Source organism: Mytilus trossulus, chromosome 6, assembly GCF_036588685.1.
Source record: "Mytilus trossulus isolate FHL-02 chromosome 6, PNRI_Mtr1.1.1.hap1, whole genome shotgun sequence".
Classification (NCBI taxonomy): Eukaryota; Metazoa; Mollusca; class Bivalvia; order Mytilida; family Mytilidae; genus Mytilus; species Mytilus trossulus.
Window position 1 is genome coordinate 10520465 of NC_086378.1, and position 13997 is coordinate 10534461.

At 30.1% G+C, this 13997-nt stretch overlaps 1 protein-coding gene and 1 long non-coding RNA gene across 2 annotated transcripts in view; one reads left to right on the top strand and one right to left on the bottom strand.

Moving 5' to 3' along the window:
- Positions 1–12796, top strand: part of LOC134720766 (nuclear pore complex protein Nup93-like) — a 39929-nt gene extending 27133 nt beyond the window's left edge. The window contains exons 18-24 of the mRNA XM_063583251.1: positions 3712–3828; positions 4586–4704; positions 6255–6372; positions 6787–6870; positions 7682–7752; positions 8666–8732; positions 12584–12796. Coding sequence (XP_063439321.1) covers positions 3712–3828; positions 4586–4704; positions 6255–6372; positions 6787–6870; positions 7682–7752; positions 8666–8732; positions 12584–12703 — 696 coding nt within the window. The 3' untranslated portion in view covers positions 12704–12796. The remainder of the gene's footprint in view (positions 1–3711; positions 3829–4585; positions 4705–6254; positions 6373–6786; positions 6871–7681; positions 7753–8665; positions 8733–12583) is intronic.
- On the bottom strand, positions 12726–13792 carry LOC134720768 (uncharacterized). The gene is made up of 2 exons (XR_010107791.1): positions 13713–13792; positions 12726–13277 (listed from the first exon to the last, which is right to left on the bottom strand). It is a non-coding gene; the product is annotated as an uncharacterized LOC134720768 (long non-coding RNA).
- Between the last annotated feature and the right edge of the window lie 205 nt (positions 13793–13997).

Sequence of the window (13997 nt, forward strand, 5' to 3'; positions counted from 1 at the left end):
TAAATCTTAATTTTTGTATAAACTAAAACCAGGTCAAGTCAGAAAAATGTATTAAGAAATTAGAATTTGAATACCGGGGGTATGTCTAAAGTTGAGAGAATATGTAATTCTGCTTTTAATTAAAAAGAACCAACAACATAATTTTTACTGTACATCATAAGATAAATGACTGATTTATAAGATTTTGTATATGCTCATTTACTTTCTGTCTTTCATATTGGTTTTCATCTGTTAAATAAATTATGATTTCTTACCAGAATATAATTTCCACCTTGCATCAATTGTATATTACCAGTGATGTTTAATTATATAGGTTTTTTTTAATCCTATTTCTCTATGTAGGTCATTGTCTTTTAATAAAAAACTTAGTAATTACCATTTTTAACTTTTTAAGGATCTATGCCAAAAGAGATTAAAACTTTTATTTTTGCTATACATCCTTATAAGATAAGATAAGATAAGATAAGATATTTTATTTTCCAATTATGGGCCCCAAAGGGCATAAACATTACAACATCAATAATTTTTTTCATAATACAATACAACAATGAGATAAAAAAAAAAAAAAAAAAGTTAAACGAGAACTATTTAAGTTCTTAAAGAATACGTAGATAAAGAATCTATAGTATGTTTTTTTTTTAATACTAATGCATTTTATTGCAAGTGTGGTTGATATAGATAACAAACAAGTAGCTCAAAAAGAAAAAAAGAAAAATAGATATCCACATATGTATAGTACACAAAAAGTTGGATCAATTAAATATATAATAATTAGCCAAAAAGAAAGTAGAAATTAAACATGTCCATGACTCATCCTGTGTCAGCAGCAAATAGGAAAGCATTATGGTTTCCTAAAGGCAGCTGACACCAGGGGGCGATACCTTATGGGCCATAGGCATGTAAAATGTGTGTAAATGTCTCTTTCCTACCTGTATCAAAAGCAAACAAGGAAGCATCATAGGTAACTTGAATGCAGTTGATACCAGGGGACGATGCCTCAAGGATATAAGAGAACATTTGAATAAATAATATATCTTAACAATTTTATTTTTTTTTTAATCGGCTAGTATGTTTGTGATATTCAGATGAATATAATTTTCTATGTCCAATCAAATGTATATACACACATAGATCTCCTTTAACTAATCTTCACTAAGGAAGATGTTTGTATATAAAATTACATATTATTTTAAGTAACTCAACATTTTCTACACTAAATAACCAGATAATTTTGCTTTGACTGTTCATATGATTAAAATAAGAATTATATTGTGCAATACTAGCTAACATACAATTTCTATCATCCTCAAATTTGTTACAATCAAATAGAAAATGAGCCTCATCTTCGACAGTATTGGAAGAACATTTATTACATATTCTGTTAATTCGGGGAATACCCTGATATCTACCTAATTCTATTTGTAATCTATGAGAAGATACACGTAATTTAGTAAAACTTCTTCTAAGTTCAAAATTCTTGATCAATGTTAGATATTTTTCAAAACCAAAATTTGTTTTATATAAAAGGTAGGTTTTCAGTTTACTGTCTGAAAATTTATCTATTTGTTTTTTCCAACAGCTAATAAACAATATTGATAGCTTGGTTTGTATATATTTCTTAAATTTGTATAAGGATTCACAAAATGGAGCATTTATGGCATTTGTATAGTCAATACCAAGTATTTTAAAAACAACATTTATTGAACCATACCATGATGTTATATTCATGTGATGTAGTGTCTTTGATTGTGTATATGCCTCTTTTAATAGAGGAAAATTATCACCTAAATTCTCTAATCTATACCAGTACAATAACATTCCTTTTATAATATTAAAATATATTGGAAATCTTCCAAGTTCAGATAACACTGCAGCATTTGTTGTTTTCTTGTGTACCCCAAGTATAAATTTACAAAATTTTATATGAAGTTTCTCACAGGGTAAACCTGAATATAATTTTTCAAAAGATATATCTTCCTTCTTACATTTAGAGGAAAGAGAATTAAACATCCCCCATATTTCGCTACCATATAATAAAATAGGTTTTACAGTGTGGTCAAAAACATGAATACTTGTTTTTACATCAGGATTAAGTGATAAAAGATCTTTCCTTAATTTGAAATGAGCTTTCAGGGATTTTTTGTATAGTTCATTTTGAGCATAACTGAATGAACCAGATGAGCTTAAATATAAACCTAGGTATTTGTATTTTGAAACACATTCCAGATTTATATTCTGAAATGTGAATATCTGTTTTACATGTCTGCCTGCCTTGTTGAAAATCAGCACCTTTGTCTTATTAGTATTCACATTGAGACACCAATCTTATATGTTATACAAGTTAAAATCTGCCTTGATTTATGTCTTATTCCTTGAATATCTCCAAGAGTAGCTTTCTTACATATTTGTATATAATTATTAGCAAGCAATACTTTTAAGTTAAGTTTTCTTTAGATATTTGAGAGATAATTCTCAATTAAGGAAATATATGTCTCTTTCAACATTAATTTTACCACAATTTTTATTTTGTCTATGATAAAAAATAAAAATAATTACCATTTTTAACTTTTTAAGGATCTATGCCAAAAGAGATTAAAATTTAATTTTGTATTACATCCTTTTAGGTTATACAAGGCCTTAAATAAAATATTGTTTGTTTCCCCAATCCCGACCGACCCTTCGAAATTGGTGCTACTCTTAAAATTTTATTGTCATAACTAAGTGAAATATTATTTTATTCATTTTGGATTTTCAGGCTTGCCGGATCGTCCGATAATATTCAAGCTTTTTGGAAAAATAAAATTATTTCCCTACCTACCTATCCACACCTGGCTTGGCAGGGTCGGGATTGGGGAAACAAAAAATATTTTAATTTAGGCCCAAGTTAAAATCTTTTTTTTAAGTTAAGACAAAGAGTAGCTTTTGTACATATTTGTATATAATATTAGGAAATATTTATCTCTCCTTTGAACATTAATATTACCACATTTTTTCTTTTGTGAAGTTTGCTTCATATATTCTAGAGTTAATGTTCAATTTATGAAATATATATTTCTCCTATGAACAGTAATTTTACCACTTTTTATGCCCCACATAGGGACATTATGTTTATTGGTCTGTGCTCTATTCCTTTGTTTGTTCGTTTGTTTTCTGTCCCTCTGTCTGTTTGTCTCGATTCAGGTTAAAGTGTTTGGTCAAGGTAGATTTTGATGAAGTTGAAGTCAAATCAAATTGAAACCTAGTACACATTTTCCCTATGATTTAATCTTTCTAATTGTACAGCCAAATTAGAACTTTGACCCCCATTTCATGTGCCACTGAATATAGAAAATGATAGTGCCCTCCTCAGGTTAAAGTTTGGGTCAATGTAGTTTTTGATGAAGTTGAAGTCAAATCAACTGGAAACTTAGTACACATGTTCCATATGATATCTATCTAATTGTAATGCCAAATTAGTTTTGATCCCTATTTCATGGTTCACTGAACATAGAAAATGATAGTGTAAGTAGTGTTCCTGTTAGCTGCGGAACCATAGCTCTTAGGTCCTTATACTATTTTTTAACTATTTGCGGACTATAGACCACAAATAGTCAAAAAATAGCATAAGGACCTAAGAACTACGGTTCCGCAGCTATGTTTCTGTGTACTATGGACACATTCTGGTTTTATCTCTTTGGAAAACCATTCATTGATACTTACTTTTATTTACAGCCTGGTGCAATAGATAAATTCCATGGAGATACACATAAAATCATAGATTTAGTTGCCAAGGATACTGAAGCCAAAGGATTGTTTGAAGATGCAGTCAGATTATACGACCTTGCTAAGGTAATAATGAAATAGGTTGCTGAGGTAATAATGAAATAGGTTGCTAAGGTAATAATAAAATAGGTTGCTGAGGTAATAATGAAATATGTTGCTGAGGTAATAATGAAATAGGTTGCTAAGGTAATAATAAAATAGGTTGCTAAGGTAATAATAAAATAGGTTGCTAAGGTAATAATAAAATAGGTTGCTGAGGTAATAATGAAATATGTTGCTGAGGTAATACTGGCCTAGGTTATTAAAGTAGTAATGACCAAGGTTGCTGATATAATACTTTTAAAGTTTGCCAAGGTAACAATGACAATTGTTGCTAGGTAATAATGACCAAGGTACAGTATGTTGTTACAGTAATAATGTCCAAGTTTTCTCAGGAGATTTTCACTAAATATAAAAAAGAGATGTGGTATGATTGCCTATGACACAGCTCTCCACAAGAGACTAAATGACACAGAAATTAACAACTATAGGACCAGGGTAGTCAGCTATAAAGGTTGCTGGGGTGATTTTAACCAAAGTTGCCAAGGTAATTTTGTTTGAAGTTGCTAAGGTGATTGTAACCAAGGTTGCTTAGGGATAAATGAGCTACCTGTAGATTGCTGTAGCTATAGTGATACATTTGTACTTTCATTATCATCACTTCTGTGCAGTCAATTATTTTGATATTTTCTGCTTTTCATTGACAGAAAGTTTAATATGAACAGTGCATCAAATGCTTGATAATTAAGTTTGAATATTGAACATGTTAACTACTATGTTGCAGAAACATGACAAAGTGTTGGAGTTATTGAACAAGTTACTTAGTCAAGTTGTATCACAGGCTAGTTCTACACAGTCATCTAGAGATAGATTGAGAAGTCTGGCCTTTGGTATTGCAGAGAGGTATGTATTTTCTTTTTGAACCCCAACTCTAGAAGTGGGATCTTCACTAGCAAAGGGTTACAATCCAGTCTGCTGATCTCTACCCTCGGCAGATTAAATCATTTGTCATTACAATCCTGTGCCATCTACTTAACGATAAAGTCACACCCATTCTGACATCATAATAATGCCGAGAATAAACATTGTTTGACAAGAGATTGTTAATGAATAAGATGCTTTTAATGCATTAAATGAATTTAATGCATTAAATGAATTAAACATAAACTTAAGCCAATTATGATTACTTTTTAAAGAAGTATAAAACTTATTTTAGCTCAAAACCGAAATTCTCGCTCTTGTATTACCGAAAGAGAAAGAAAGTATATTTTGGAGAGTTGCACAAATAAACGACTTTTAAAAAAAAAATTGTTTTAATTTTTGAAATTTCGTTATACAAAACATGGATTTCGAATTGTTTTTGTGATTACATTTTTCCATGTCTAAATTGGTGATTGCAGACACGTGCATGCTTAGTCATGACTCATGTCACAAGTGTCAGCTTGGGATATTCGCATCCAAACAGTTATCACCCTGAGGGCAATTAACACCTGGCTATTTAATCTCTTTATTGCTTTTAGTGTCCTACTTAAAGGGATTACAATTAAAGGTAATATGATTTTTATGATCATAATCGATAATAGATGAAAGTTCAAAATTGAGGACAAGTAAAATAGCATCTTCAAAATAAATATAGCGTCGCAGGAATTATTATACTGCAATCAGCTATTTTACTATACAGATAAAGCTATACGGATAAATGTTAGCTTTATACGTCAATGACCCCAACTAACTTATAAGCCCCGCCTCCTTATTGTATTTCATCAACAACGTCACGTCACGACCATGACAATGTAAAGTAACAATGGTCAAACTTTTATGTCTTCAAATTGGTTATTTATATACCATCATTATCAAATGTTATTAATTAAGTTCATTTTCCCTTTCCAATTCCTTAATATGTCAATGTCTTATTGCCTGGACTACGATTATAGGGAAATACCCCAAAATGGTACCCCAAGAGGGAAATTCCAAACACTTTTTTTTAACAATTTTTGTAATATGTTTTTTTCATTTTAAATTCTTTTTTTTTCGATTTCAGTATAAAGACAATATACGTATAGTGTCTTGAAATATGAAATTTATTTGTATTAGGCACGAAACAGGGGAAATGCTCGGTAGAACCTCGCATTTTCACGTATCTAAGCCTCATACATATAAATTTCATATTTCAAGACACGTACAGTGTCTAATTATAGCATCACGGTGAAAAAATAAAGCGTTGCTGGTTGATTAAGTGAATAAGTGAATCTTTATCTTGAAGAATAAGCAGACAGTATTAAGCAATGTCTACCCCGTCTAACAAATACCAAATTATAATAAAGCATCAAGCCACATCTTAAAATTCTCCTAAAGGCTTAGTTAGATGCCCAGTCTCTACCTTAATACAACTAAATGATATATTTTTTAATTGTTCTTACTGCCATTTTAAATATGACTATTTTGTTACCTAGGTACAGAGCACAAGGAGCTGAAGGGAACTTATCCAATGCTAGTACTTTCTTCTTGTTACTTGACCTTTTGACCTTCTTTGATTGTTTCCATGATGGCAACATGGATGAAGCTCTTACGGTAAGTCATTATTTTTTATTTTTTTTTTGTATTTTGAAAAATTTAATCAAAGAAAAAAGGAGCTTAAAATTGAAATTTCTTGTGTTTTAATATACAATTGAGTTTGCTTTTGTGTTTTAAGTTTGTTAAAGAAATCATATTCAATGTAGCCAACAAATTGTAAGCATTTCATTTATTAGAAGTTTATGACCTGTTAATGTCAATCTTTAAAAGTCTTCTTATTTTTGCAGATTCATAGTAACTTGGAGGAGTTTAATTCATAGTTAATATAAAAATTGGTAATCTTCAAAGATTGAATTAAAACTTGAATGCTTTGGCATCATAATCTTTTTGCTATTCACAGTCTTTTACACATATGATAATATTTTGTAGGTCATGTGTACATCATATTTGTATTTAAACTTTTATTTCTAGGTGATTAAACAGTTGCAGTTACTTCCCTTGGCAGAAAATGCTGTAGAAACCAAAGTGATGGCCTTCAGACATTATAATGATGAGGTAAACATACATGCTTTATAAGCTGATATTTTAAATCTTGATATCATCATGAAGGCATGTCCTAAACTATGCTATTTTATGATTATTTTACATTCCCTTCAATTTTGATTATTTGATACACAAATTTGATTTAAAAGAGACAAGGTATTGAGTACCTGTTTTAAGAGGTAGATTAACTATTTAGGTGTTATTTTTCTATTGACCAATTTTTGTGATATTTGATTTTTGCGATTTTGCAAAAGTCTGAATTCTTGGTTTGTGTTTTTCATGAATTTTTGTTAGAATGAAATCAGATAATTTCAAATGTTTTTTCCTCATACGCATGTCAGTTGTCCAATCATTTTATTTTGCTACTGCCTGAAATTGATGAGTAAAGTTTACTTTGTCCAAAATAGTATGACTCTGAACTACTATTGAAATTGAGTCAAGTAATGGTTTCAGCAATGAATCTGTTTTACAGTTGTCAGGAAAATCAGTTTTATTGATATTTTTACTTTGAATATAAGTTTTATTTTTTTTGGACAGAACTGAAGCAATAAGATACTAGTTGAGTCACTTATCTTTTTTACAGCTTATAATTTCAAATCTGTGGCTCATGGAACATTGAAATTGGAAAATTGATGGTTTGAAGATGAAAACTTTTGTTTTTCTTTGAATATTGAAACCTTAGATTGGAATTTTAATACATTGGGATAGGGAGACTGATTTTTACAATGATAGAATTTACCTTTATAGAGTTATTTCCCTTGAAAAAATATGATTTTTATTTTATGGACTTTTGATTAAATTATTTGTTTTGTCATTTTTGTAGGTGAGAAGGTGTTTACCAGATATTTTATTAGCCACAATGAACATTCTACACAGTCAGTATAAAAATGCCAAGTAAGTTTTAGTTTATAACTTTAAACAAACCTCTTTATCAAAACAGTTTATGGTAAATAGGAATTAAAGGTGTTATGAATTATATATCTATGAGACACAAATCTCATGTCAGACTGACAAAAAAACATGACATCTATGAGACACAAATCTCATGTCAGACTGACAAAAAAAACATGACATCTATGAGACACAAATCTCATGTCAGACTGACAAAAAAAACATGACATATATGAGACACAAATCTCATGTCAGACTGACAAAAAAACATCACATCTATGAGACAAATCTCATGTCAGACTGACAAAAAAACATGACATCTATGAGACACAAATCTCATGTCAGATTGACAAAAAAACATGACATCTATGAGACAAATCTCATGTCAGACTGACAAAAAAACATGACATCTATGAGACACAAATCTCATGTCAGACTGACAAAAAAAACATGACATCTATGAGACACAAATCTCATGTCAGACTGACAAAAACATGACATCTAGAAGTTAACATTTTACCTTCAACAAAAGAAATCAAGTTATAAAATAACCAAGATGATGATAATATAAACTAAATTTCATTTAGGGTAAAATTATCAAAAAAAAATTTGACACACCGGTACACAGTGCAACACATGAGAATTCAGTTTGTTATTTTGTCTGAAAGCTGCAATTCCTTATGTGATTTCATTACCATTATTCTTTTACTAGTTTTCATGGGTATGGGTTAACCACAAAGTTCACTATTAAACAAATTAAAAAAAATCTGTAGAGTTTGGCAAACCATAAAACAAGGTATCTTAGAAAATAAATATTCTTTGAAATAAGTAAATTCACATCATATATTGAATTTTGTTATATAAACAGACAGGTATATATTAAAGTTAATTGTTTAATGGATTGATATTTTAACAGAACAACAACATCACAGAGTCCATATTCTGGTTGGACTGGGCGCAGTGAAGATGGTGGAAAGGAAACTGTAAGTTATTAGGATTCATTTATTAAACTTATTTTTATACATGTACTATTTTCTTCTCCTTATAGTTGGCCTTGAGACTTGAATACCATTCTCCTCAACAAATCTGGTGGTCTTCTGTAGGGCATCCACGGGTCCTAATAGCTTCTCTTTAAGCTGTGTTTCTGAGTGCCATATCTTTTCTCTAAGTGCCTGAATGATCTTGCCTGACTGTAAGAGGTCTAAAGTTTCCTACATGTAATATGTTTTACCTTCCCTCTTTTCAGAAGTTTTGCAGCCTTAGTTAGGCCTTCTGTAAAAAAATATCCTACACATAATATTAAAGGCATTCAAATCCTTACTGATGAACTGTGTTAAGGAACTTTGCTGCTCAGTTTCAAAATAAATAGCTTTCAATAACACTAGTCTATATTGAGAGTTTTTTGATAGGTTAATGTCCTATTTGAAAGTTTTAAGTTCCTAGACCTCACTCATTCTGAGTCGGAAACATATTATAAATCCCCATCCAAATTAAGAATTGAATTAAGCTTGAATGTTGTGTCCATACTTTTCCCAACTGTTCATTGTTCGTCCTTTGCAGTTGTATCAAGCTGCCTATTGGAAGCATTTTCTTTGCATTTAATTAAGAATCAAGCTCATTTTGTATATTTTCCCAACAAAACATGATAATTTATGTAAAATATGTAGCACTTTCAAAGTGGCAAAAGAAGGTTTTGCTAGATTACTTCATTGGGAAAAACTCCTTGATAAACGTGCAAAAAGTGTACTATCAAAAGTCATACAATCAACAGGGTTTTGTCCCTGAAATGATTGTTAGACAAAAGCTAGGTTAAAGATTGTAACAAAAGAAACACTATTTTAGTTGCTAATTAACAAGTTTTTATACATGTCTGCTAAAATCTCACTTGTAATTATGTTCAGTCTAATTGAATGGCAGACATTCTATTTCCGTACTTGGAAATAAGTAGAAATTACCTCAGTCATTGACAACAAATATCATGTGATATGTGACTTTAAAACGTGACATAAGTTGCGTAAAACCAATGTAAGGGGAATGAAGTATATTTAGTCAATAGTTCAAGTTTGATGTACAGAATAAATAGGGGTAATACTATAGTAAGTCAAAAATGCATTTTTCAAAAAATTGAGTTTATCTTCATTTTAAATAAAAGAAAGACAAATGACATGAGTATATTCATATCCTGTGCTGTCTTACTCAGTAAATTTATATCCTGTGCTGTTTTACTCAGTAAATTCATATCCTGTGCTGTTTTACTGAGTAAATTTATATCCTGTGCTGTTTTACTGAGAAAATTTCATACAATATTTCATTGCATTTAAAAAAAATGTCACTGAAAGTAAGCCGATAGAATTATAACCCCTTTTGTAACTAAGTCATGTTAAGTTTCCAAAATATTCATTGGAACACCTCTGCTTGCATATAACATTGTAACATTGACTTAATTCAAGAAGGGTATAAGTGACGCCATCCAAATTTGTACTTGATCTTAGTTTTGGGGTTATAAGCATTGTGTATAAGTTTCATAACATTCGTTTGAAGCAATCTCAAGTTAAAGAACAGAAACCAATATTGAGATGTACATGTATACAGACAGACAAAGTTGTCACTTAATGTGGCTGGGGCATAAAAGGATGGTGCTTTGAAACACCAAATATATGAATAGACTCAGAAAATAAATTCTGCGGTGAAAAGAAGGGTTTATCACCTATAGCTGACAAATTTAAGGGAATCTATTTTTCAAAATATAAATTGTTTTTTTTTTTACATGAAATCTGATGTGATATTATTATTTGGTGGTATCATGAATAAAGTCGATCTGAAGTGGTCACCTGACCTTGATCTTTTCTTTGCTTATGTATGATAATTTATGTGATTTTATGCAAATATGGAGATGTAGAATAATTATCAATGAGAAAACTATCCACTAAAGTTTAAATGAAGCGGATGTAAGCAATTACAGGCCACTAAATATACATACATCTATTGATAGAACCATTCATAGGTAAACATTTTGTTAATGAATTTGACTTTAAGAGAGATGTAGTTTAGGAGATAACTGTATGGTATTATAAGCTTTGACGGCATCAATAGGTGTTTTGTATGGTCGCAAATTAAGTGTACAGGCTTGGTGTAAGGGGTGCTAGTAAACAGGTATTTGCGACCATCAAATCACCAATTGATGCTGTCAGAGCTTAAAATAAAATATTGTTACTTCCATTCGAATGAAACTGACAGAAAACAACGCCAAATCATACATAGAAACTGAAAGAAAACAACGCCAAATCATACATTTAAATACTTTTCACTACAGAAAACAAGGCCAAATCATCCATATTAATATTTTTACGGCTACATTTCTAATCTGGCTAGTTAATAGATTTCAGCTTTTATAAGCTCATACTTTCTAGGGAATAATAACTTCTTTATGTTTTCATGATAAGATGATTTTGTAATAAAGTTTATAACTTTAAAGGCACATGTATTTTATCTTAAGCTACTTAGTTTTGAATCATAGCAAATCTTAAACATTGTCACCTAAATTTCAAAGGTTAATTAATAGAAAAAGACAATTTCAGACATTTTGAATTAAGATAAATACAAAAATTCCTTTGACTTTGATTGACATAAGAAGAATCATGTATCTGAAAATGAATGATATGATTTGTCCTATAAAGTTGTATTAGAGATATGATATTAAAGGTGAATAACAGTTTTGTAAAGCAATAGCAGTTTGTTACACCACATGCACAAGTTTTATTGCTTTTGCTATTGTTTTTTTGAAATGTCAATTCGGAATATTGAATGAAATGTCTTTTCAAATGTTTTTTGTTTAAATGACATTGCTTTAAGGAGGTAAGTGTAATACATAAATATTGTTCTATTGTTCATGCTGTCAAAACATCTTTAATTAGCACCAATTTACACCTATAATTTACAAGTTGTTTTTAGTGCATACATTGAACATGAAAAAAGCAATACAAAAAAATCTTTGGATATGTAATCTTAAATTATCACACACTACTGAAGCAGCTGGCTGCAGATAAGGAAATTTTTATCATCTCTTAGGATTTATTTTTGCAATAGTTTAGTAGGTGAAGAAGAAAAAAATATTCTGAAATTATATATCTTTTATCAGAATTAAAATAGAATACTACATACATAACGTTTAAATTCTATACCTTCAGATGCTTTTAATTTTCTGAAGTAAATATTTTTAACCAAAATTGGTTAACCATCCGATATTGACTGCAAAAAGTAAATTCACAGAAATACTGAAATCTGAGGAAAATTCAAATCGGAAAGTCCTTTATCAAATGGCAATATCAAAAGATCAAACACATCAAACAAATGGATAACAACTGTCATATTCCTGGCTTGGTACAGGCATTTTTTTATGCAAAAAATATTTGATTTAGTCTGGTGTTATAAAGTTGTAATACAGTTCAGAGTAGACTGGTTTTTGCTTAACAAAGTTGACCTTTGTACCAGGTTTGACTGTAGGTTTTTGCTTAACAAAGTTGACCTTTGTACCAGGTTTGATTGTAGGTTTTAATTTAAATTTTCGTAAAACTCCTTACATATCCTTTGAGCCAAACTCAGTATAAGTTATATTTTTCTGTTTATATGAATTTTAACATCACCAGAAATTCATTGCCTGAACTCTGTAGTTTTAGGTACTAGTTTGTTTTCTTTCAGAAAAGTACAAACAGACTGATTATGAATAATGATCATAAATCAATCATTCTTTTTTCTTTTTTATAAAAATGTGTTGCTGAATTAAATGATATGCTAAACATGATCAATCGTCACATTATTTTTTTGTTTATTTCAGTATTTGAATTATATAAGAGGTCAAGCTAAAGCCCTGATCATGTTCGCAGGAATGCTTCCATACAGACTACCAGGAGATACTAATGCAAGACTTGTTCAGATCGAGGTTTTAATGAACTGAGGAGAAAAATCTCAACAATTACTCTTATATATTGTAAATTTTCATATGTAAAAAAAAAATGAAGAAAAAAAATCATTAAATATAAATCTTTCATTTTGACTTCACATTTATGATTAAACATTATGGGTATCAGTTACTGTGGATTCATTAATTTTTGTGGACTTCATGGGTGCATTTGTTCAAAATATGTCCCGCATCAGTTTTAGATACCGGGTACCAACAAACATGTAAGTTTTCCTTAATCTGTGAAACTAAGTACCCACGAAAATAAATGAATCCACAGTAGGTTGAAGTAGTGGATAGGATATAATAGAATTTGACACATTTTTCTACAGATTGTGTTAACTGGCCAAAATACATCATAAACAAAATAAAATGTTAAAGGACTTGCATAAAATAAAATTGAGCTTGGAAATAGTGAATGTTATAACATAATCATAGAGCAGAAAACAGCCCAAGGCCACCAATGGGTCTTCAACACAGCAAGAAAATCCCTCATCTGTAGGCAGGCTTCAGCTGGCCACTCAAACAAAAATGTGTACTAGTTCAGCTAAAATGGACACCACACTTTGCTCTGAAACATAAATGAACCAAAATGGACAAGAGTAACAAAGGCCAGAGGCTTGTATTATGGGTCAGGTGTATGTTAGCTTTGTCAGTCAACTGCTGTTTACACATTAATAACCTATTGAACAAAATATTTTAGTCCATATAATTTTCAACCAAAACATTAATTGTTTTTGCTATTTCCATTTAAACTTTTTAGAACCCCAGAATTCCATACTTGTATATTGTGCATGAATATATCACAGTGAAATTGACAGTGTTTACATAAGTAAAAAAAATGTAGTTTTGGTAACATGGTCTATTAATAAATAAACCCAGGAAAAAATGTCCAATCACATGCAAGTATTTGTAGATATGCAAATCATACAGAATTATGATTTCATATTCTGTTAATAAAATAAGTATGACAAAACAAAAATTAATAGATTTCACATATCTGTACCTGTATCACAAAATTTGTATAGAATATAATAATAAGATGTGGTATGCTTGCCAAAGAGACAATTATCCATCAGCCTTAAGATTAAGGATGTAAAAATCATACTTTTCATTTATGAGTTACCTCTCTTTACACTTAGTGGACATTTGGAATATGAAAACAGCAGAGGACTTTGTTTTTAGTAAATTGCAAAATTTATTAAATATGAATAACAGTTCTGCCTTTGATGATCAGCAGTAAGAAAAAAACCCTTCCAAATCTCAATGTATAAAAAGTAATGATTATAGG